We start from the raw sequence: 27376 nt of genomic DNA, 5'->3' as shown, positions 1-27376 counted from the left end.
TATATGTGTTATATTGCTGGATTGTACATTACCTACCATTACTATGCTTATATGTGTTATATTGCTGGATTGTACATCACCTGCCATTACTATGCTTATATGTGTTATATTGCTGGATTGTACATCACCTGCCATTACTATGCTTATATGTGTTATATTGCTGGATTGTACATTACCTACCATTACTATGCTTATATGTGTTATATTGCTGGATTGTACATCACCTGCCATTACTATGCTTATATGTGTTATATTGCTGGATTGTACATCACCTGCCATTACTATGCTTATATGTGTTATATTGCTGGATTGTACATCACCTACCATTACTATGCTTATATGTGTTATATTGCTGGATTGTACATCACCTGCCATTACAATGCTTATATGTGTTATATTGCTGGAATGTACATCACCTGCCATTACTATGCTTATATGTGTTATATTGCTGGATTGTACATCCCCTGCTATTACTATACTTATATGTGTTATATTGATGGATTGTACATCACCTGCCATTACTATGCTTATATGTGTTATATTGCTGGATTGTACATCACCTGCCATTACAATGCTTATATGTGTTATATTGCTGGATTGTATATCACCTGCCATTACTATGCTTATATGTGTTATATTGCTGGATTGTACATCACCTACCATTACTGTGTTTATATGTGTTATATTGCTGGATTGTACATCACCTACCATTACTATACTTATATGTGTTATATTGCTGGATTGTACATCACCTGCCATTACAATGCTTATATGTGTTATATTGCTGGATTGTACATCACCTGCCATTACTATGCTTATATGTGTTATATTGCTGGATTGTACATCACCTACCATTACTATGCTTATATGTGTTATATTGCTGGATTGTACATCACCTACCATTACTATGCTTATATGTGTTATATTGCTGGATTGTACATCACCTGCCATTACTATACTTATATGTGTTATATTGCTGGATTGTATATCACCTGCCATTACTATACTTATATGTGTTATATTGCTTGATTGTACATCTTCTGCCATTACTATGCTCAGTGTCGTAACTAGACATTTTAGCGATGTGTGCAAGAAACCGCATTGGCGCCTTCCCCCATTATGTAAAATAGGGGCAGAATGCACCAAATTATAGGGGCGTGGCTTCATGTAGAAGGGGTGTGGTCATAATATAATATAATTCATATTATGGCGCACACTAATCTCCATTTTTCAAATTACACAACACAGTAGCGCCGCTACACCAGGTAGAGCCCCTTTTACAAATTACAGCAGGTAGAGTTCCCTTTTTACATATTACGGCGGACAGAGTCCCCTTTTTACACATTACGGCAGACAAAGTGCACCTTTTTACACATTACGGCGGACAGAGTCCCCTTTTTACACATTACAGCAGATAGAGTCCCCTTTTTACACATAACGGCAGACAGAGACAACCTTTTACACATTACGGCAGACAGAGTCCCCCTTTCACACATTACGACACACATAGTCGCCTTTTTACACATTATGGTGGACAGAGTCCCTCTTTTACACATTACAGCAGAGTCCCCCTTTTTACACATTATGGCAGACAGTGTCCCCCTTTTTACACATTATGGCAGACAGTGTCCCCCTTTTTACACATTATGGCAGACAGTGTCCCCCTTTTTACACATTATGGCAGACAGTGTCCCCCTTTTTACACATTACGGCAGACAGTGTCCCCCTTTTACACATTAAAATAGGCATATGTATTGTGTGACACCTAGTTACGGCCCTGGATAAATAGACAGACAGACAGACAGACAGATTAGATAGATAGACAGAACAGATAGATAGAGAGAGATAGTCAGAATAGATGATAGATACTTACTGTCTCTCCTCTGGCTCAAGCAGTCAGGCTCCTCGGTGCAGCTGCTGGCAGATCCCAGGCAGGGGAGAAGGAGGAGGAAGGGGGACTCGGGAGCTGCAGCAGCACACTGTAATTGGTGGCGGCATCACTGCAGCTGTCCCTCTCCTTCCACATTGGCTGGCCACTGTCGCTGTGAATGCTGGGATGAGGGCAGCTCCCAAGTCCCCCTCCTTCCTCTTCCTTCTCCCCTGCTCCCTGAGCTGCTCCTCTCCTCGATCTGGCACACACAGGCGGCTTGAAATGAGTCAGTTTGACTCATTACTATGCTGTTGACTAAAGTCCCCTTGGAACGAGGATGTGGGCAGTTGCGCCCTCAAGGCGACTGCGCTGTGTGCCTGGCACCCCTGGCACACACGTAGTTATGGCCCTGACTATGCTGATATGTATTATATTGCTGGATTGCACATCCCCTACCATTACTATGCTTATATGTGTCATATTGCTCGATTGTACATCCCCTACCATTACTATGCTTATATATGTTATGTTGCTGTATTGTACATCACCTGCCATTACTATGCTTATACAGTATGTGTTATATTGCTGGATTGTACATCACCTACCATTACTGTGCTTATATGTGTTATATTTCTGGATTGTACATCACCTACCATTACTATGCTTATATGTGTTATATTGCTGGATTGTACATCACCTGCCATTACTATGCTTATACAGTATGTGTTATATTGCTGGATTGTAAATCACCTACCATTACTGTGCTTATATGTGTTATATTTCTGGATTGTACATCACCTACCATTATTATGCTTATATGTGTTATATTGCTGGATTGTACATCACCTACCATTACTATGCTTATATGTGTTATATTGCTGGATTGTAAATCACCTACCATTACTGTGCTTATATATGTGTTATATTTCTAGATTGCACATCAGCTACCATTACTATGCTTATATGTGTTATATTGCTGGATTGTACATCACCTACCATTACTATGCTTATATGTGTTATATTGCTGGATTGTACATCACCTGCCATTAAAATGCTTATACTGTATGTGTTATATTGCTGGATTGTACATCACCTGCCATTACTATCCTTATATGTGTTATATTGCTGGATTGTACATCACCTACCATTACTATGCTTATATGTGCTATATTGCTGGATTGTAAATCCCCTGCTATTACTATGCTTATATGTGTTATATTGCTGGATTGTACATCACCTGCCATTACTATGCTTATATGTGTTATATTGCTGGATTGTACATCACCTACCATTATTATGCTTATATGTGTTATATTGCTGGATTGTAAATCACCTACCATTACTGTGCTTATATGTGTTATATTTCTGGATTGTACATCACCTACCATTACTATGCTTATATGTGTTATATTGCTGGATTGTACATCACCTACCATTACTATGCTTATATGTGTTATATTGCTGGATTGTACATCACCTGCCATTACTATGCTTATACTGTATGTGTTATATTGCTGGATTGTACATCACCTGCCATTACTATGCTTATATGTGTTATATTGCTGGATTGTACATCCCCTGCTATTACTATGCTTGATTGTACATCCCCTGCTATTACTATGCTTATATGTGTTATATTGCTGGATTGTACATCCCCTGCTATTACTATGCTTATATGTGTTATATTGCTGGATTGTACATCACCTGCCATTACTATGCTTATACTGTATGTGTTATATTGCTGGATTGTACATCACCTGCCATTACTATGCTTATACTGTATGTGTTATATTGCTGGATTTTACATCACCTGCCATTACTATGCTTATATGTGTTATATTGCTGGATTGTACATCCCCTGCTATTACTATGCTGGATTGTACATCCCCTGCTATTACTATGCTTATATGTGTTATATTGCTGGATTGCACATCACCTACCATTACTATGCTTATATGTGTTATATTGCTGGATTGTACATCACCTACCATTACTATGCTTATATGTGTTATATTGCTGGATTGTACATCACCTGCCATTACTATGCTTATATGTGTTATATTGCTGGATTGTACATCACCTACCATTACTATGCTTATATGTGTTATATTGCTGGATTGTACATCACCTGCCATTACTATGCTTATATGTGTTATATTGCTGGATTGTACATCACCTACCATTACTATGCTTATATGTGTTATATTGCTGGATTGTACATCACCTACCATTACTATGCTTATATGTGTTATATTGCTGGATTGTACATCACCTGCCATTACTATGCTTATACTGTATGTGTTATATTGCTGGATTGTACATCACCTGCCATTACTATGCTTATACTGTATGTGTTATATTGCTGGATTGTACATCACCTGCCATTACTATGCTTATATGTGTTATATTGCTGGATTGTACATCCCCTGCTATTACTATGCTGGATTGTACATCCCCTGCTATTACTATGCTTATATGTGTTATATTGCTGGATTGTACATCCCCTGCTATTACTATGCTTATATGTGTTATATTGCTGGATTGTACATCACCTGCCATTACTATGCTTATACTGTATGTGTTATATTGCTGGATTGTACATCACCTGCCATTACTATGCTTATACTGTATGTGTTATATTGCTGGATTGTACATCACCTGCCATTACTATGCTTATATGTGTTATATTGCTGGATTGTACATCCCCTGCTATTACTATGCTGGATTGTACATCCCCTGCTATTACTATGCTTATATGTGTTATATTGCTGGATTGCACATCACCTACCATTACTATGCTTATATGTGTTATATTGCTGGATTGTACATCACCTACCATTACTATGCTTATATGTGTTATATTGCTGGATTGTACATCACTTGCCATTACTATGCTTATATGTGTTATATTGCTGGATTGTACATCACCTACCATTACTATGCTTATATGTGTTATATTGCAGGATTGTACATCACCTGCCATTACTATGCTTATATGTGTTATATTGCTGGATTGTACATCACCTGCCATTACTATGCTTATATGTGTTATATTGCTTGATTGTACATCACCTGCCATTACTATGCTTATACAGTATGTGTTATATTGCTGGATTGTACATCACCTGCCATTACTATGCTTATATGTGTTATATTGCTGGATTGTACATCACCTGCCATTACTATGCTTATATGTGTTATATTGCTTGATTGTACATCACCTACCATTACTATGCTTATATGTGTTATGTTGCTGGATTGTACATCCCCTGATATTACTATACTTATATGTGCTATATTGCTGGATTGTACATCCCCTGCCATTACTATGCTTATATGTGTTATATTGCTGGATTGTACATCACCTGCCATTACTATGCTTATATGTGTTATATTGCTGGATTGTACATCACCTACCATTACTATGCTTATATGTGTTATATTGCTGGATTGTACATCACCTGCCATTACTATGCTTATATATGTTATATTGCTGGATTGTACATCACCTACCATTACTATGCTTATATGTGTTATATTGCTGGATTGTACATCACCTGCCATTACTATGCTTATATGTGTTATATTGCTTGATTGTACATCACCTACCATTATTATGCTTATATGTGTTATATTGCTGGATTGTACATCACCTGCCATTACTATGCTTATATGTGTTATATTGCTGCAAACAAAAATGCAATATGTACACCTGGCGCTATCACCCACAAAGTGAGGGCAGCTTGACTTAGGGGACTAGATCCCGAGTTTCCCCATAAAGATAAAATGACTAACCAAACAGATAAGACAGCGCTTCTCACTTTGTAAAAACAATTTTTACTTTATATCTATTTTTAATACAATGAGGCACCGGCCAGTGCTAAATTATTAAAACATACAAAATAATATTATAATAACATGTGTTTTGTCATATACAATTGCTATGTTTTTTATATGAATAAAAATGCACTATATAAATATTTGTGCTCCCTGTATGGCTTTAATTAAAAAGAACACACAGTATACAAATAGGCTTTAAGTTATTTGCACAAAACAGGCTTATATAAACCGTTCTTAATTAATTAATGTGTCCCACTTGTGAAATATGGGAGATAGGTTTAGCAAGCAACATGAAACAAAAAAGTCCACATGCAGGTAAGTTTACGATGTTAATCGGACAGATGTCACTGATTAAAGTCCATCCAAATTGGTACTTTAAACTGTTGTTAGTGTAACCAATAAGTAACAGATAATGTTGAATTCTGTTAATATGAAAGCATATAATTAAGAGGCAGTAATTAAACACTGCAGTCCACAGTCCACCTAAGGTACATTAGCTCTGCACCTCGGATTAATACCTCTCCATAATTGATGAAAAGACTTTGCAGCCTGATTCCAGGAGATCGGTGGACGTATAAAGACCAGCACAGTGTTCCCTTGTCGGAAAAAGCCTCTCTCCAGTATAATGATGACGGCCAGGTAACTGTAGTAGCAGAATGCAGTATCCAGACGGCCAAAGAGTAACCACAAACGCGTTTCTCCGCCTACCCTCCGGCCTCAGCGGCTTCCTCAGTGTGCAAGATAACTTTCCTCCATTGATAGGGCTTTATATACCGGGTTGCCGGTTTGCGCATGCGCAGTGCGCTCGCGTTTCAAGCCTCGTTTTCACAGCTTTTCATTTGTACGGACACATTGTTACTTTGTGCATGGCTCGTAATTAAATTATATCCATTTTTAAAAACAATATTAGAGCTGTCCTAGACATCATATATTAAACATTTTGTGCACTATGTATCTTTGTATCATTTTACTTAATATACTCGGGTCCACCTTCTAATTAATCAACCAATATAAGGGACACAACTGACCTACATTTTTCAAATAAATTTGGATAAAAACATTTTATACCAAGAGGTTTATCCATACACCACAAAATATATCTATAACGCACAAAGCATGCTTTGACTTTTGCATTGCTTTGTGTGAATTATGCGTACATCTTTAGTCTCAATTTATTTAAAAGTGTCTATAATTGTTGAGTATATTGATTAATAATGCAATGCTATTAATTTATACCATTATAAATATAATGGTTCTATGATAAACACCTATCTCTTAACATTTTGCACATAATGATCTTATATCATTATTACGTATATGTACGGTAGTCACAATAATAATATTATATATCTCTCAATATGTGATACCATGGATCTCTTTTTCATAATTTATTTCCTTTATTATAGTCATTGTCTTCCACGTTTCCTATTTTTACCACACAGGACACATACCAGCCCTGGTCTTACAACCTGAGACATACTATAGAGACGGATGTTACAGAGAATATAGTCAGGGGCCAATAAATTTTACTTTCTTTCTATTAATTAATTAATTATACTTAATAGATCATAAATAATATTAGATTGCATTAAGTTCTACAGTGTCATTTAAACCAATCGGAGTTAGTGTATTTATTTTATATATCCAGTAAGCTTCTCTTTTGTATAATTTATTAAATCGATCACCCCCCCTTGCAGTGTTTTTGATTTGTTCTATTGCTATCATAGTACAGTTATTGAAGTTGGAATTCTGACAACATATAATATGATTAGATAATGGATGTTTGGCTCCTTTTAAGATATTTCTCCTATGTTCCATATATCTGATGTGCATGGTGCGTGTAGTTCTCCCTATGTATTGGGCACCGCATCCACAGGTAATTAAATATATAATATATGTTGATATACAATTAAGAAAATCTTTGATTTGGAATATCTCCCCCGTATTACTCGACGTGTATGTCATAATTTTTCTAGATAGATATTTACAAGAAAGGCAGTTTTGTTTCCCGCATTTATGAAATCCTGGGGGTTTTATAGGCATCCATATATCCTCACTCATTGATTTCTTTTTTGTTCTTTCAAAATGACTAGGCACCAAGATAGAGCGTAAATTATCGCTCTTACGAAAGATCATGCCACCTCTTTGGTCTAATTGTGGTTTTAATACTTCATCAAGCATTAAGAGGGACATGTTTCTTTTTACAGTTTGTTGGATCTTATAAGCACAACTATTATACTGTGTGACGAACATCATATTTCTTTTTTGTTTTTTATCTTCCATCAAGGTATTCCTATTCTTTTCTTTGGGTTTTAATAACGTGGCCCTGTCTAATTTTTCTACTTCACATAGGGCCTTTTCAAGTGCTGTAGACGGATATCTCTGCTCTATAAATGAATTCATGAGTTTCCTTGCCTGTACTCTATATAATACTACAGATGAACAATTTCTACGTAAACGGACAAATTGGCCCCTGGGGATATTTTCTTTCCACTCTCTTTTATGAGAGCTATTATAATGAAGATAATTATTCTGATCAACCTGTTTGATATAGGTTTTAGTGGTTAATTTTCCTTCCTCTACTGTTAGAGCTATATCCAGAAAATTTAGTGCAGTGTGACTATACGTGTAAGTAAATTTAAGTCCATATTCATTATTATTCAAACTACTGGTGAACCTGATTAAGTGCTCTAAAGTGCCCCCCCCAAATAATAAATAAATCATCTATATAACGGCCATAATACACCAGATTCTCACCGAGTCCGCCTCCCCACACATGTTGGTCCTCAAAGACCCCCATATATAAGTTAGCCAGACTCGGTGCGAATCTGGCTCCCATGGCCACACCCTGTGTCTGTAAATAATATTGTGAATCAAAAAGAAAATAATTATGTGTCAAAATGAATTGTATAGAATTAAGTATAAAGGCACGTAGAGACTCAGAGACCCCATCCTGTGACAGATATTTTTCTGCTGCTTTAATCCCACCAATGTGGGGAATATTAGAATAAAGTGATTCAACATCACATGTGACTAAATAATAATGTTGTTTCCAAATAATTTTATTAATAATATTAAGAAAATGCTGTGTATCTTTAATATGGGATCTCAGACCCTCCACGTGCCCCTGTAGAAAGTGATCAACAAAGAAGGATAAATTATTAGTTAAAGAACCCACTCCAGAAATAATAGGACGCCCAGGTGGATTAATGAGTGTTTTGTGAATTTTGGGCAAACAATAAAAAGTGGCAGTGATGGGGTAAGGACAAAGTAAAAATGTGAATATTTCTTTAGATATAGCTCCAACAGCCAGGGCCTCATCCAATAATGCTACATATTCTCTCTGGAATTTGGCGGTGGGATTGCCCCCCAATTTTGTGTAAAATATACCATCATTTAGCTGTCTAAGACATTCATTTGAATAGTCATCCACATCAAGTACGACAATCCCACCGCCCTTATCCGCTGGTTTTATTATTATCTCTTTATTTTTCAAAAGATTTTTCATAGCTTTACGTTCCCCAGGGGTCAAATTGTCCCCGTATATATTTTTCTCGGAATCTTCACAGATCTTTCTAAAGCTTGCCAGGGTGGATTTATAGAAGCTTTCAACATAAGGTCCTTTATAATTTAATGGATAAAATTCCGATTTTTTTCTAAAGGAGTTATTCACATTGTAAATTTGGGTTTCTGATTTGCAATCTAAATCTAAGTTATCTCCTGTTTCTTTTTGTAATGATTCGAGGATCTCAACAGCAATATCATCATCCTGATCCAACAAAATTGGTTTATCATCAGTATTTTTAGCTCTAAACGCCTTTAATGCGAAATAGCGCTTACGGCTAAGAGTCCGTACATATCTGTTGAGATCCACGAATAACCTAAACAGGTTGGGTTTGGACACAGGTGCATAGTTCATGCCCTTTTCTAATAGGTCAATCTCTTGTTCTGTCAGAACTTTTTTTGACAGATTATAAATACCCTTGCCTTTTCCTATTTTTATTTTTTGTTTTATTTATATTTGAGTTAATGGTTATCTTCAGCATGGAGTTTTTTTCCTGTTTTCTTCTACCTCCTCTACATCCTCGATGTCTCTGTTTCTGTATCTTTTTCTTTGATCTTTCACTAATTGCCAACTGGCATGATCCTGATGTCTGCCTGTCTCTAAAAAAACATTTTTACCAGGGGTGGTATCATAATCATCTTCTGTTTCAGATGGTCTGGTCCTATTTAGAAATCCAGCCCTAGGGGTAAAAGTCTGGACTTCCCTGAGATTATGTCGCTTAGATTTATTAGTATAATATTCATGAACCTTGGGTCTCCTTCTCTCATTTTCAATTTCTCTATCTCTCCATTCCTGTCTGGGGTATCTCTGAGTATTTTGATACATACGTGGTCTTTCTCTATGATCCTGTGTTCTATAATAATTGTTATTAGAAGTACGATCATTAAATTTAATTCTATTATATGTACGTATATTTCCACTTTGGTAATCCACCACATCTCTTTCCATCTTATTCTCTTTTTTGATAATTAGGGACTGTTCAAACTCCTCTAATTTTCTGTTAACTTTTGAGTCTCTCTCCTTATAATCTTCTGATTTCTCAAATGTTTTCAATAGGGTTTGGGTCTTTTCTGGGTCTGTTGTAATTCTTTAACTCTCTGTTCCCTATATTTAATTAACATTTTAATTAGGTTTTTTGAACAATTATCCAGGCAGTTATCCCAATCCTCTGTAAATGATTTGTCTTCTTTAAAGGGGGATTCTTTAAGTATCCTCAGACCTCTAGGTATAAGATTTTTATCAATATATTTCTGTAAGGAAATTTGGTCCCACCATTGTTTGGTTTCCATTATACACAGTTGTTCTAATTTATTAAACAACCTATGCATATCTGTAACATCCTCTTGATAATCGTCTACAGTCGTTATCTTCCTACCCTTTAAATAATGATCACGCCTTTCCAATCTATTAGTAATGCAGGTCAGTTGTGCCATGTTCACCACAAAGAAAACAATTAAGAAAACACTTAAAATATTACTTTTAGATGACAGCAGCTTGTGTACGGGATCAAAAAAGACACAAACAAAAATGCAATATGTACACCTGGCGCTATCACCCACAAAGTGAGGGCAGCTTGACTTAGGGGACTAGATCCCGAGTTTCCCCATAAAGATAAAATGACTAACCAAACAGATAAGACAGCGCTTCTCACTTTGTAAAAACAATTTTTACTTTATATCTATTTTTAATACAATGAGGCACCGGCCAGTGCTAAATTATTAAAACATACAAAATAATATTATAATAACATGTGTTTTGTCATATACAATTGCTATGTTTTTTATATGAATAAAAATGCACTATATAAATATTTGTGCTCCCTGTATGGCTTTAATTAAAAAGAACACACAGTATACAAATTGGCTTCAAGTTATTTGCACAAAACAGGCTTATATAAACCGTTCTTAATTAATTAATGTGTCCCACTTGTGAAATATGGGAGATAGGTTTAGCAAGCAACATGAAACAAAAAAGTCCACATGCAGGTAAGTTTACGATGTTAATCGGACAGATGTCACTGATTAAAGTCCATCCAAATTGGTACTTTAAACTGTTGTTAGTGTAACCAATAAGTAACAGATAATGTTGAATTCTGTTAATATGAAAGCATATAATTAAGAGGCAGTAATTAAACACTGCAGTCCACAGTCCACCTAAGGTACATTAGCTCTGCACCTCGGATTAATACCTCTCCATAATTGATGAAAAGACTTTGCAGCCTGATTCCAGGAGATCGGTGGACGTATAAAGACCAGCACAGTGTTCCCTTGTCGGAAAAAGCCTCTCTCCAGTATAATGATGACGGCCAGGTAACTGTAGTAGCAGAATGCAGTATCCAGACGGCCAAAGAGTAACCACAAACGCGTTTCTCCGCCTACCCTCCGGCCTCAGCGGCTTCCTCAGTGTGCAAGATAACTTTCCTCCATTGATAGGGCCTTATATACCGGGTTGCCGGTTTGCGCATGCGCAGTGCGCTCGCGTTTCAAGCCTCGTTTTCACAGCTTTTCATTTGTACGGACACATTGTTACTTTGTGCATGGCTCGTAATTAAATTATATCCATTTTTAAAAACAATATTAGAGCTGTCCTAGACATCATATATTAAACATTTTGTGCACTATGTATCTTTGTATCATTTTACTTAATATACTCGGGTCCACCTTCTAATTAATCAACCAATATAAGGGACACAACTGACCTACATTTTTCAAATAAATTTGGATAAAAACATTTTATACCAAGAGGTTTATCCATACACCACAAAATATATCTATAACGCACAAAGCATGCTTTGACTTTTGCATTGCTTTGTGTGAATTATGCGTACATCTTTAGTCTCAATTTATTTAAAAGTGTCTATAATTGTTGAGTATATTGATTAATAATGCAATGCTATTAATTTATACCATTATAAATATAATGGTTCTATGATAAACACCTATCTCTTAACATTTTGCACATAATGATCTTATATCATTATTACGTATATGTACGGTAGTCACAATAATAATATTATATATCTCTCAATATGTGATACCATGGATCTCTTTTTCATAATTTATTTCCTTTATTATAGTCATTGTCTTCCACGTTTCCTATTTTTACCACACAGGACACATACCAGCCCTGGTCTTACAACCTGAGACATACTATAGAGACGGATGTTACAGAGAATATAGTCAGGGGCCAATAAATTTTACTTTCTTTCTATTAATTAATTAATTAATTATACTTAATAGATCATAAATAATATTAGATTGCATTAAGTTCTACAGTGTAATTTAAACCAATCGGAGTTAGTGTATTTATTTTATATATCCAGTAAGCTTCTCTTTTGCATAATTTATTAAATCGATCACCCCCCCTTGCAGTGTTTTTGATTTGTTCTATTGCTATCATAGTACAGTTATTGAAGTTGGAATTCTGACAACATATAATATGATTGGATAATGGATGTTTGGCTCCTTTTAAGATATTTCTCCTATGTTCCATATATCTGATGTGCATGGTGCGTGTAGTTCTCCCTATGTATTGGGCACCGCATCCACAGGTAATTAAATATATAATATATGTTGATATACAATTAAGAAAATCTTTGATTTGAAATATCTCCCCCGTATTACTCGACGTGTATGTCATAATTTTTCTAGATAGATATTTACAAGAAAGGCAGTTTTGTTTCCCGCATTTATGAAATCCTGGGGGTTTTATAGGCATCCATATATCCTCACTCATTGATTTCTTTTTTGTTCTTTCAAAATGACTAGGCACCAAGATAGAGCGTAAATTATCGCTCTTACGAAAGATCATGCCACCTCTTTGGTCTAATTGTGGTTTTAATACTTCATCAAGCATTAAGAGGGACATGTTTCTTTTTACAGTTTGTTGGATCTTATAAGCACAACTATTATACTGTGTGACGAACATCATATTTCTTTTTTGTTTTTTATCTTCCATCAAGGTATTCCTATTCTTTTCTTTGGGTTTTAATATATATTGGTTGATTAATTAGAAGGTGGACCCGAGTATATTAAGTAAAATGATACAAAGATACATAGTGCACAAAATGTTTAATATATGATGTCTAGGACAGCTCTAATATTGTTTTTAAAAATGGATATAATTTAATTACGAGCCATGCACAAAGTAACAATGTGTCCGTACAAATGAAAAGCTGTGAAAACGAGGCTTGAAACGCGAGCGCACTGCGCATGCGCAAACCGGCAACCCGGTATATAAGGCCCTATCAATGGAGGAAAGTTATCTTGCACACTGAGGAAGCCGCTGAGGCCGGAGGGTAGGCGGAGAAACGCGTTTGTGGTTACTCTTTGGCCGTCTGGATACTGCATTCTGCTACTACAGTTACCTGGCCGTCATCATTATACTGGAGAGAGGCTTTTTCCGACAAGGGAACACTGTGCTGGTCTTTATACGTCCACCGATCTCCTGGAATCAGGCTGCAAAGTCTTTTCATCAATTATGGAGAGGTATTAATCCGAGGTGCAGAGCTAATGTACCTTAGGTGGACTGTGGACTGCAGTGTTTAATTACTGCCTCTTAATTATATGCTTTCATATTAACAGAATTCAACATTATCTGTTACTTATTGGTTACACTAACAACAGTTTAAAGTACCAATTTGGATGGACTTTAATCAGTGACATCTGTCCGATTAACATCGTAAACTTACCTGCATGTGGACTTTTTTGTTTCATGTTGCTTGCTAAACCTATCTCCCATATTTCACAAGTGGGACACATTAATTAATTAAGAACGGTTTATATAAGCCTGTTTTGTGCAAATAACTTAAAGCCTATTTGTATACTGTGTGTTCTTTTTAATTAAAGCCATACAGGGAGCACAAATATTTATATAGTGCATTTTTATTCATATAAAAAACATAGCAATTGTATATGACAAAACACATGTTATTATAATATTATTTTGTATGTTTTAATAATTTAGCACTGGCCGGTGCCTCATTGTATTAAAAATAGATATAAAGTAAAAATTGTTTTTACAAAGTGAGAAGCGCTGTCTTATCTGTTTGGTTAGTCATGTTATATTGCTGGATTGTACATCACCTGCCATTACTATGCTTATATGTGTTATATTGCTTGATTGTACATCACCTACCATTACTATGCTTATATGTGCTATATTGCTGGATTGTACATCACCTACCATTACTATGCTTATATGTGTTATGTTGCTGGATTGTACATCCCCTAATATTACTATACTTATATGTGCTATATTGCTGGATTGTACATCCCCTGCCATTACTATGCTTATATGTGCTATATTGCTGGATTGTACATCACCTGCCATTACTATGCTTATATGTGTTATATTGCTGGATTGTACATCACCTACCATTACTATGCTTATATGTGTTATATTGCTGGATTGTACATCCCTTGCCATTACTATGCTTATATGTGTTATATTGCTGGATAGTACATCCCCTGCTTTTACTATGCTTATATGTGTTATATTGCTGGATTGTACATCACCTGCCATTACTATGCTTATACTGTATGTGTTATATTACTGGATTGTACATCACCTGCCATTACTATGCTTATACTATATGTGTTATATTGCTGGATTGTACATCACCTGCCATTACTATGCTAATACAGGTTGAGTATCCCTTATCCAAAACGCTTGGGACCAGAGGTATTTTGGATATGGGATTTTTCCGTATTTTGGAATAATTGCATACCATAATGAGATAACATGGTGATGGGACCCAAGTCTAAGCACAGAATGCATTTATGTTACATATACACCTTATACACACAGCCTGAAGGTCATTTTAGCCAATATTTGTTGTAAGTTTGTGCATTAAACAAAGTGTGTCTACATTCACACAATTAATTTATGTTTCATATACACCTTATACACACAGCCTGAAGGTAATTTAATACAATATTTTTAATAACTTTTAGTATTAAACAAAGTTTGTGTACATTGAGCCATCAAAAACAAAGGTTTCACTATCTCACTCTCACTCAAAAAAGTCTGTATTTCGGAATATTCCGTATTTCGGAATATTTGGATATGGGATACTCAACCTGTATGTGTTATATTGCTGGATTGTACATAACCTACCATTGCTGTGCTTATATGTGTTATATTTCTGGATTGTACATAACCTACCATTACTATGCTTATATGTGTTATATTGCTGGATTGTACATCACCTGCCATTACTATGCTTATATGTGTTATATTGCTGGATTGTACATCACCTACCATTACTATGCTTATATGTGTTATATTGCTGGATTGTACATCACCTGCCATTACTATGCTTATATGTGTTATATTGCTGGATTGTACATCACCTACCATTACTATGCTTATATGTGTTATATTGCTGGATTGTACATCACCTGCCATTACTATGCTTATATGTGTTATATTGCTTGATTGTACATCACCTACCATTATTATGCTTATATGTGTTATATTGCTGGATTGTACATCACCTGCCATTACTATGCTTATATGTGTTATATTGCTGGATTGTACATCACCTGCCATTACTATGCTTATATGTGTTATATTGCTGGATTGTACATCACCTGCCATTACTATGCTTATATGTGTTATATTGCTGGATTGTACATCACCTGCCATTACTATGCTTATATGTGTTATATTGCTGGATTGTACATTACCTACCATTACTATGCTTATATGTGCTATATTGCTGGATTGTACATCACCTACCATTACTATGCTTATATGTGTTATGTTGCTGGATTGTACATCCCCTAATATTACTATACTTATATGTGCTATATTGCTGGATTGTACATCCCCTGCCATTACTATGCTTATATGTGCTATATTGCTGGATTGTACATCACCTACCATTACTATGCTTATATGTGTTATATTGCTTGATTGTACATCACCTACCATTACTATGGTTATATGTGTTATATTGCTGGATTGTACATAACCTACCATTGCTGTGCTTATATGTGTTATATTTCTGGATTGTTATATATTCTGGATGTTATAATTCTGGATTGGTCAATTTAAGAATACACTTGATTAGATAAGTGAATGATAAGGCGCCTGCAGTTCATGGACAGTCATTTGGAAATGTGTCTGAGGGTACACCAATATTCAGTAACGCAATGACATACTTACACCTACATCCTACTTGTTGACATATATATGAACTTATATATTAACTAGCTGAATACCCTTGCTTTGCTATGGAATTTAAAGTATAATCACAAAGAGATGAAAACAGAATATCAGCAATTAGACATATAACTGGACATGCTCCACCGCTGCCAATCTTTGTGAGGCCGCACCTCTGGGCCGGCCTTCCCTATTTTGATGCTGTCAAAAGACTGGCGCTGAGGAGAATCATCTTCCTCCTTCTCTGCTCCGTCCCACCTCTGATGCTGCCTTGCTCTGTGCTTTAAAGGCTGGGACGACAGGCCAAACTCTGCCCGCTGTATGTTAAATATGTAAAGTTTGCCGGGATAAGCTGACTCTATTTCAAAGGGCCCCATGTCTCCTTACTTAGCTTCTCACTCTCCTTAGGGCTCCTCATTTGAGGAAAAAGGTAAATATTTCTGCACAACACTAAAGGTCACTGGGAGAGCTGCCTGTACCCTTTACACAGCAGATAAGCAGTTGCTGACTATCAAGCTTTCCTTTAATGTATTTAAGAGTCAACATATCTAATGCTGCATTTAGATCGCAAATGCCGGATCCTACCCGGTAAGAGAAACGTTTCCTTACCGGGTGGGATCCGGCATTTGCGCTCCGTTGCAGGCTTTCCGACCCGGCAATATACTGGGTCGGTTGCCATAACAACGAAGCGCGCAGCAGCAGCAGGGGCAGGGGTGGAGGCGGCGTCGGGAGATGAGCTCATCTCCTGCGCCGCCTCTCCCTATCTTGTGAATGGGAAGGTGTCGCATCGACACGGCTCCCATTCACATCGCACCTGACCCGGTAATCAACCCGGGTAAAACCCTTCTTTTTTACTGGGTTGATTTACCGGGTCAGGCGACCGGCTAAATCGCCCAGTGTGCTTTCACATCGCACACTGACCCGGGTCGACACGGCAATATGCCGTGTCGATACCGGGTTATTTGTGCGATGTGAAAGGGGTATAACTCTCCTTTCCTCCTATTGCTCTCTGAGAGGTTCAGCAATGTTTAGTTTAAGTGTAACCTCTGATAATTGAGACACTATCTTCTCCTGACTGAAAATAGGTTAGTTAAGTACTTATATCTGAAATCTATATATATAAAAGGCAAATACCACTGACCAAATCTCCAGAACCATAAGGCTGGACTTCCTTGTCAGCAACTGTTGCAGAGCAGTCCATTATTCAAATAGGGGAGCCTCACCCAGCGATGTTTGCCTATTTGAAAAATGGACTGCTCTGCAACTGGCACTGGCAAGGAAGTCCAGGAACAGAGCATTGTGTCCTCCCCCTTCGTGGCTTGTTATCACAATGCACTCTTTATACGCCGGCTGGGTGGCCTGTCTTAACTCTCTGTGTGAGGGGGAATTCCCAATAATCAAATCACCCCTTTTAACCCCTTTGTGGGTGGAATTTTTAAAAATCCCTTCTTAGTGGGTGCCTATGTCACAAAAGCAAACCACTGTCCAAATTTCAAGTTCCTAGTCCTTATGGTTCAGGAGATTTTTTGATGAGTCAGTTGTATTTGCCATTTCATATATAAATAAATGTTTTCAACATTTATTTATTTATTTATTTATTTTCAAATTCAATTTGTCACCTTCAGCTCAGGGGTTTCTGAAAAAAATAAAATAACCTAATGCATAGCTTTCATTTTCGATCAGGTTATTGGACTGTAGTCTGACCTCCTCCTGCTGTAAAGATCTCCGTTCTGTTATTGCTACAAACCGCTCTCTGATCAGACTGGACTTGACATGGAATGCTCTGGAGGACTCTGGAATAAAGCTTCTGTGTAAGGGACTGAGACATCCGGCCTGTACCCTACAGGATCTGAGGTAAAATATGTCCTCGTGTTAATATAACTTTTCTCTCAGTACATGTCGTAGACCATACAAGGCACAAACACATGAAAATAGCCATTGGAGTTTCTCCTGTGTTATCTGACTGAGTATACATGTTTATGAACTATTATTCTATTCATTGTTACATTTCAACCAATGCTTTATTTTAATATATTTTCTTTCCTTCAGAACATTTTTTTTTGCATAAGTTATTAGCCTATATTTACTAGTTCTGTTATAAATTCTGGACTTTTCCACTCCCATTAAATGTTCGGAGATACCGACAGACAGTCAGATGGGTGACATTTTATTCTTTGTACTTATTTTTTTTATAAATAAAACATATTTAATATATGTGTATTTGGTGCCCTGTTCCAGAAAAAGAATTGGTGCCCCATCACCCTCACATTTAAAATAGGGACAGTGTGCAACAAAAATATAGGGGTGTGGCCTCATGGGGAAGGGGCATGACCATAGAACAGTAGCAACTCACATAAAACTGCACAGTAATGCCCATTATTTATATTATACCACACAGTAGAGCCCCATTTACCAATTACATAACAGTAGAGCCCCTTTTACACACTAAGCCATGGTAGAGCCCCTTACACACATTATACCATGGTAGAGTCCCTTATACACACTAGGCAAGGTAGAGCCCCTTATACACATTATGCCAGGTAGAGCACCATATACACATTATACCATGGTAGATCCAATTACACACATTACACCATGGTTGAGAGACTTACACACACTATGCCAGGTAGAGCCCCTTATACACATCATGCCTGGTAGATCCCCTATATTTCAGTCCTCTCCCCCTACAGGTGTAGTGTCAGTGAAAAAAAAAGTGTGTGTGAGACCCATCCCTAGTGCAAATCTGTAAATTACATGCTCCTCTCTGTAGCACTCACTGGCCTACTCCAAAACTTGCATTTCCACAGACTGCAGGCCAGGCCAAGAGTGACAGAACACATGGGGGATAGAATGACACCCAAACTACCCAGAGCTGCCTTCTGAACTATGCACAGCTACATGTCACCGCGTACTGTCATAGATAGATACATAGATAGTCATTCAGTAAAGATGCAGACTGTGCACCCACAGGAAAAATGCACGGTGTGCGAGGCACCATCTGCACTACCCTAGTTTCAGCCCTGTTCTCCAAAAAGTACTGCACTTCTCTTGGGAGATTCCATTATTAGAGGAATACATCTGGGAAATGCAAATGAAGTAGAGAAACAAGTAAGGTGCTTACCTGGAGCCACAGCTCCAAGGGATAAAGAGCGCATGCTAAGAATTATGAAGGCAGCAAGAAAAGATGGGGAGGTGGATGTCATTGTCCACCTAGGGACAAATGACCTGGCAAATGCTGAACTCATGGCTGTAAAAGATGAATTTAGGAAGTTAGGGACTGCTCTGAAGCAGGTGGCAACCACTGTATCTTTTTCAGAAGTATTGCCAGTACACAGTGGGGAAGACAGAACTCATTGCATCAGAAACTTCAATGTTTGGCTAAGGACATGGTGCAATGAGGAGAGATTTGGATTTATAGGCCATAGTCACACCATCTGGCAAGATAGGAGCTTATACAAAAGTGACGGCCTGCACCCATCTTCAAGGGGAACGAGAATACTAACTGAACAGTTTGGATGCTTCATCAAGAACTATTTAAACTAACAAAGGGGGGCAGTGAACCAAATAGGAATAAAGAAATCTGCTCCCCCAACACAGAGGTATTGTTTCTGCAGGCAAAGGGAATAGGAAGCATATCCACAGCAACAGAAGATAATTCAGATCAAAACCAAATAAAAATAGGCAGAGAGAAGAACATAGCTAGGAATAGAAAAAGCACAAACAAAACTCTAAAAGCTATGTGTGCAAATGCTAGGAGCTTAGGAAATAAAATCCCAGAACTAACTGCAATAATGACAAGGGATGATCTAGACATTGTGGCAATTACAGAGTCATGGTACAATGAAAATCATGACTGGGACATAGCTATACCGGGATATACTTTATTTAGGAAGGACAGAATTGGAAAAATCGGAGGAGGGGTAGCAATGTATGTAAAAAATGCCATAAATACTACATTAATACAAAGTATTGAAGAAAAAAATGAGGCCCTTTGGGTGACCATAGAAACAGGGGAAAAGTTGATTATTCATATTGGCGTGATATACAGGCCACCAGGTCAGGAAGAGGAACTTGACAAGAACCTATTGCAGGACATAACTAAAATGGCATTAAAAGGAGAGGTAATAATCATGGGAGACTTTAATCTTCCTGATATAAACTGGGAGGAACTTGGAAACAGTGCAGGAGAGGTGGAAAACATTAAAATGTGCAATATTGAAGGCAACAGACCTTTGTATCAAAACTGTTAGGAAAAACACAAGGAAAAGGAAGCCAGTGTGGTTTGCAAAAGAAGTAGCAAATATTGTGAGAGCAAAAAAGATGGCTTTTAGGAAATATAAGCAGACACAAAATAATGAAGACAAAAAGATATATCTTGTTAGACAGAAGGAGACAAAGAAGGTAATCAGATGTGCAAAGGCACAAGCTGAGGAGAAAATGGCCCAGTCAGTGGGTAAAGGAGGCAAAACTTTTTTTAGGTATATAAGCAAAAAGAGAAAAACAAAAGGCAGTATTATAAAACTAAAGACGGACACTGGGAGTCTTGTTGAAGGAGACAATTTAATAGTAGATCATCTTAATGATTATTTTTGCTCAGTATTTACTACTGAAAGAGAGGGGAAGGGACCACAGTTAAGTTGCAGGGATATTCAGGAAAATGAAACAAGTACATTTACAGAGGAGAAGGTCCTAACAGAACTCTCAAAGCTGAAAGTGGACAAATCTATGGGGCCAGATGGGATACATCCAAGGATATTAAAAGAACTTAAAGAGGTGCTGGTAGCACCATTGACAGAATTATTCAACCAGTCATTAGCTACAGGAAAAATTCCAGGGGACTGGAAAAGAGCAAACGTAGTCCCACTGCACAAAAGTGGAAGCAAGGAAGAGGCAAACAACTACAGACCAGTGAGTCTTACATCAGTAGTAGGGAAATTGATGGAAACACTCTTAAAAGAAAGAGTTGTAGATTATCTCAAATCCGGCAATTTACTGGATCCCAAACAGCATGGATTCACTGGGGGGAGATCATGTCAAACAAATCTTTTTGACTTTTTTGATTGCGTGACTAAAGTGATGGATAAAGGTGGAGCCATGGATATAGCTTATCTAGACTTTAGTAAGGCTTTTGACACAGTTCCACATCGCAGACTGCTAAATAAACTTGAAAGTTTGGGATTGGATATTAGGATTATTGAATGGATAAGATCTTGGTTGAAGGATAGAAAACAGAGAGTTGTGGTAAATGGAGTGCATTCACAGGAGGGAAATGTTACCAGTGGAGTACCCCAGGGATCTGTACTTGGACCAGTGCTTTTTAATATCTTTATTGGTGACATTGCAAATGGCATTAAAGGGAAAGTATGCCTTTTTGCAGATGACACAAAGGTATGCAACAGGGTAGACACACCAGGTGGGATAAAACAAATGATTGAGGATCTAGGTAGACTAGAGGAATGGTCAAGAGTCTGGCAATTGCAGTTTAATGCCAAAAAATGCAAAATCATGCACTTGGGTCTCAAAAATCCTAAAGCTAAATACAGTATTAATGGCACTATACTGGAAACTACTGAGGAGGAAAGGGATCTAGGAGTCACTATTTCAGATGACTTAAAATCAGGTAAGCAATGTAACAAGGCAATGAGAAAGGCTAGTCAGATGCTTGGCTGCATTGGGAGAGGAATCAGCAGCAGAAAGATAGAAGTAATAATGCCACTGTATAGGTCATTGGTACGGCCTCATCTAGAATACTGTATTCAGTTCTGGAGGCCATATCTTCAAAAGGATATTAATACATTAGAAACTGTACAAAGGAGGGCAACTAAAATGGTGCATGGCCTACATCACAAAACATACCCAGAAAGACTAAGAAATCTCAATATGTATAGTTTGGAGCAGAGAATGGAAAGGGGGGACATGATAGAAACTTTCAAATATATGAAGGGTTTTAACAAAGTCCAGGAGGGAAACATTCTCCAAATGAAGAGAAACAATATGACACGAGGACATGCACTGAGACTGGAGGGGGGGGAGGTTCAGGGGAAATTTGCGGAAAAATTATTTCACAGAAAGGGTAGTGTACAAGTGGAATAGCCTCCCATCAGAGGTGGTAGAGGCTAAGACAGTAGAGCAATTTAAACATGCATGGGATAGACATAAGGATATCCTTACAAAGAAATAAGGATCAAATAAGGTTAGTGATAAAAAAAATAAAAAAAAGCGGGAAGACTAGATGGGCCAAGTGGTTCTTAACTGCCTACAAATTCTATGTTTCTATGTTTCCCCAACCATGACGATTATGGGGGAGGGGCATTCTATTACCAGTTTAGCAGATGAATAGATGACACACAGTGCCTGAGGCTGCTTGGGGAACACAGAATATGTCCCCAGAGATACAAGAAATGGGGGCATTGCCACAAGACCATGCCCAGTTTTAATATGCACCTCTTTGGTGTATGCAGAGATTGCCGACGCCAAGGTATTGGAAGGTATATTTATTCAATGTCCTCACTCACACAAGACTGTTGTATAGCCTAGATAAACCTTATGTGTAATGTGAGAACTCGCCCCTTCAGGCAGCTTATCACATCCTAGTACCACCCACAACCTCCCTAAGCTATCCTACTGTTTACCTCCCACTGCTCTGTGTGCATATAACTGACATGTGTTCTCTTTCTATGCCTAAATCTCACACCAGAAGAGGCCCCTGATACTGTCCCAGCCAGGGGTGTATCTAGAGAGGAGGAGACCCGTGTGCAGTCTCCGGGTGTGGTCCCCCTCCTCTCCCGTTCCATAGCCGGCAACAGCGCTGTTAACACTCTATCTGAGCACTCGAGTCTCTGGCACAGTGCCATAGTCTACAGCGCTTGCGCAAGTCTCTGAAAAAAATGTTATGGCAGCCATTTTTTTGGAGACCTGCGCATGCGCTGTAGACTCTGGCTCTGTGCCAGAGTCTCTAGTGCTCATATGGAGCGCTAACAGCGCTGCTGCGGCTGCCGGCCATGGTGACGAGAGAGCAGTGGGCCCACGTACGGTCACCAGAAAGGTAAGTATATAGAAGAAATGAGTGCAGTGTGTGTGGTGTGGGCCCCCTCTGTACCCAGGGGCCCGTGTGCACTGCACACCCTGCACTCATTATAGATACACCACTGGTCCCAGCACTGACTGCTCCCACTGAGAATTTATTTGACACCTGTTTATCAGAATGGCAGAGGAAAGAACTTCCAAGTTCTGACCCACTGTCTTAATTGCACAGGTGCAGCCATCATTTGGCACATGCACACAGATATATTAGCCAGAGGAAGGAAAGGATGATCATCTAGCCTGTCAGGGAAGGGATCAGGAGATCCTTCTCCAGTTGTACTGTAGCTATATCCTAGACCTGCTAGTACCATCTGCAGATGATGTTAGGAATTGGAGACAAGCTACCCAAAGTTCAGGGGTCTTATGTGATTGATAAATAGCTCCACTTTGCAGTTCCCTTTGGGAATTACGGTATGTGCATAGTCTGCATTAGTTTGCATAATGTAGGAGATATATTTGACATCTTCTGCATTACTGTTGTTAAATAGCCTTGTTACTCGGGGGGCGATTTATCACCATCGGCATCTGATGATGCGGATGTGATGTGATGATATCGGCCAAATACGCATGGATGTATCAATTATCACAAGCAGGGACAGAGCTTGGGAGAAAGCTCTGTCCCTGCGATGCCTCTCTGCAGCATCATCAGCGCTGCTGCTGGGATTTCCCCCCATTGAAAGTGCCGCAAAAAGCACCCCCCCCCCAGATTTTATACTTACTAGTCCCAGGAGCCGGTGTCTACTGCTCCGGGGGGGCTGCTGTGCGCTGGATCCTGCAGCTGTGTGTGACCCCCGGTCAGGGGCGGGTTAGGATGTAAAATCAGCCTGGGAAATTTATGGAAGCAGCCTTATTTGGGGTGCGTTCTGATGAAGGGGTGGGGTCAGTTGAGGGGGGGGGATCCCTCCTCATAGGGCCTGATTGTATGCAATTGTGCGCTTCCTTACGTCTTTTGCTGCAGTTGTGACTGAGACCAGGGATGGATTGAGAACTAAAAGCAGCCCTGTAAAATTATGTAGACGTGGCCCGACGTGGGCAGCACAAGAGGTAAAACATCCCGTGTAGCCATGGCAGCAACACTGGATGGCAGAGCTGCTGTACTGCAGAGATGGAATAACAGAATGAATGGGGACAATGCAGTGTAATGGGTGTGGTGGGCTGCCCGGTCATGTGGGGGGTGGGGCCAAATGACCACACACAAACCAGGCCCCACAGACACATCAGCCTACCAGGAATCTTCCTGGTGAGCACTCTGGCCAATCCGCTCCTGCCCTCGGTGCTGTAAAGTGAGCTGCTGCTTTGCAGAGTCACTTTACTGTAAAGGGGTTACAGTGTAGCACATGGAGGACCCGATGCCCAGCAGCACTTACCGGAGCACCAATCACTGGCTCCCTGGACTGGTAAGTATGGTTTGTTTGTTTGTTTGTTTGTTTGTTTTCTTACCTTTTTTTTTTAACCAGTGATCAGCTTGTATGTCCATTGGACACACATAGCTGATCACACTGGCTAGGTCCTGCACAGCTTTCTCTCCCAGAGGGCAGAGAGAGCTGGTCAAAGGATGCTCATCACAGTGCTGCCCTGTGATTGGCTGGCGAAATTATCACAGGGCACACTGCTGTGTTTCTTTACATTTTTTTTAGTAAATTTGGCCATATCCCATTTTCCATTATAAGTATGGGAAATACAATGTGGGTTACTAAAAAAAAAATGACAATTAAAAGGTTTGGAGCAGTTTTTCACGAAAACTGCTCCAAATACCCTTTAATACTTTGGAGTGATACTAAATGAAATGTGAAAAGTATGTGAAAACACCCTTTTTCACATTATTTTAGTAAAAATAATGTTAATAAATAGGCCACTTAGTCCCTTACTTTTTCCCTCAGTCATTTGGAAACAGATATTTTTAATTGAATTGTGTACAGTAAGTGTAAGACATGATCAAAAAAATGTGTAAATGTTCAGTGATGACATCATGCTGAGTGTGAGGCTGTAGGTTATAAGAAATAAACTAATGCAGATCCCTCATCTCTCACCAGGTTACATAGCTGTGGTCTGACCTCCTCCTGCTGTGCTGCTCTACGCTCTGTTATTACTACAAACCGCTCTCTGACCAGACTGAACCTGTCAGACAATGCCCTGAGGGACTCTGGGAATAAACTTCTGTGTGAGGGACTGAGACACCCGGGTTGTGCCCTGCAGGATCTTAAGTAAGATCTGCCTCAATGTTAATATATATGTTCTCTCAGTACTAGACATAGACCATACAAGGAACAAAGGGATATTTGGTTACAATACTGCGCTCCACAAACTAGAGCCGCTGGTGATCTATATAGGAACCACACCTGTTCCCAAATACTACACAAACAAAACCAAGCATAGATCCCTGCGCTAAGAATATGAATGTATCACTTTTTTTCTTTGAGTTCTCTAATATATCTAACAACTGTGTGCATCTGGTACCAAGAGGAAGATGCCCTCGTAAGGCCACTTCTCAAACTATTTTACACGGTGTTTCTGAGTGAAATCTTACTTACATATTATTTCACTCTCGAATTCACATAAAGGTATCTTTTCAACTTCCACTCTACCAAACGCTTCACTCTGCTTCCAGATCATAAACACTTACATTATCTTTCTTTTCCGCATGCACGTAAAGGTATCTTTTCCAATCTTTTTCCAATTCTTCAATAAAAACTTCTTTAATGTCCACAACAATAGCCCATAAAACTTTGACACTTTTAAAAATTATAAAAAGATGTGTGTAACACTTTCTTATACAATTGAACCGGGCCAGACCTCTGAGATCGAAGACAAGGAATCACCGACTAAGTAACCGCCTCTGTAGTCAGCGGCTACAGGTGGCTGATGGAAATACTGGTCCAACATCTCCTCTCCTTGGTCTGCCGTCACTGAGTGTACAGGATCATCAACGCGTTTCAGAGATGTCGCTCTCTTGACAAAGCCGCTGACTGCAGAGCCGCTGCATTCAGCGTAACAGGTCATGGGGGCACCAATTTTTATCTTGCCTCCGGGCAACTGGGACAAACTGCCTGAGAACTATGCCATCATTACTTTAATCTGCCATCAGTAATGTTGGACAGGTCTCAGTTTAGGTGCCAGAGACAAACCACTGAAGAAAGGCCTGGCAATCTTCTGACTTATCTAGCCCTGGAAACATTGTGGAGAGTTCTAAAAAATTTTTAATTTGATAGAGTGCTGAAGGATGAGACCCTCAGGGCAGAAAGCACCCAACACTCACCAAGCGATCTTTCATAGTAAAGTGTGTATTTATGATGTGGTTGTACCAAAGCCTTGAGAACATATAACTGCTGATGCCACCATGCATGAAATGAGAGTTAGAAGCTGCAAATATACTTTAAACATAAGGACATGGAATGTACAAAGCATAAACCAGGGAAAGTTGGATGTGGTAAAGAATGAAGTGGGACAATAAAAACTTGACGTGTTGGGTGGGAGGGAACTGAAGTGGACTGGATTTAGACGTTTTGAATCAGATGAGCATATGGCATATTATGCTGACGATAAAAAGAACAGAAGAAATGGTGTTGCATTTATAATGAAGGAACGTCTAGCAAGAACTGTAATGATGTACAATTCAGTCAGTGAACAGTTAATATCAATTCACCTAAGAGGTATACCCATCAATATAACTAGAATCCAAGTTTATGCACCTACAGCAGAGGAAGATGAAATGATTCAGTTCTATGAACAAGTACAAGCTGAAATTGATATAACCTGTAAATAAGATCTATTGATAGTCATGGGTGATTGGAATGCAAAAATAGGAAAAAAGTATGTAGACAAGATGGTTGGTAAATATGAGCACAGTGCAA

General features: G+C 38.5%; 1 protein-coding gene across 2 annotated transcripts in view; it reads left to right on the top strand.

Moving 5' to 3' along the window:
* LOC135054718 (NACHT, LRR and PYD domains-containing protein 3-like) overlaps nucleotides 1-27376 on the top strand; it is a 368941-nt gene that overhangs the window by 252233 nt on the left and 89332 nt on the right. For both annotated transcript variants that reach the window (XM_063958007.1, XM_063958006.1), the window contains 2 exons: nucleotides 18126-18296; nucleotides 25559-25729. In XM_063958007.1, coding sequence (XP_063814077.1) covers nucleotides 18126-18296; nucleotides 25559-25729 — 342 coding nt within the window. The remainder of the gene's footprint in view (nucleotides 1-18125; nucleotides 18297-25558; nucleotides 25730-27376) is intronic.

Source organism: Pseudophryne corroboree, chromosome 3 (genome assembly GCF_028390025.1).
Source record: "Pseudophryne corroboree isolate aPseCor3 chromosome 3, aPseCor3.hap2, whole genome shotgun sequence".
NCBI classification, from domain to species: Eukaryota; Metazoa; Chordata; class Amphibia; order Anura; family Myobatrachidae; genus Pseudophryne; species Pseudophryne corroboree.
The sequence above is the reverse complement of the archived record's forward strand: the minus strand, read 5'-3'. Positions and strand labels throughout refer to the sequence as shown.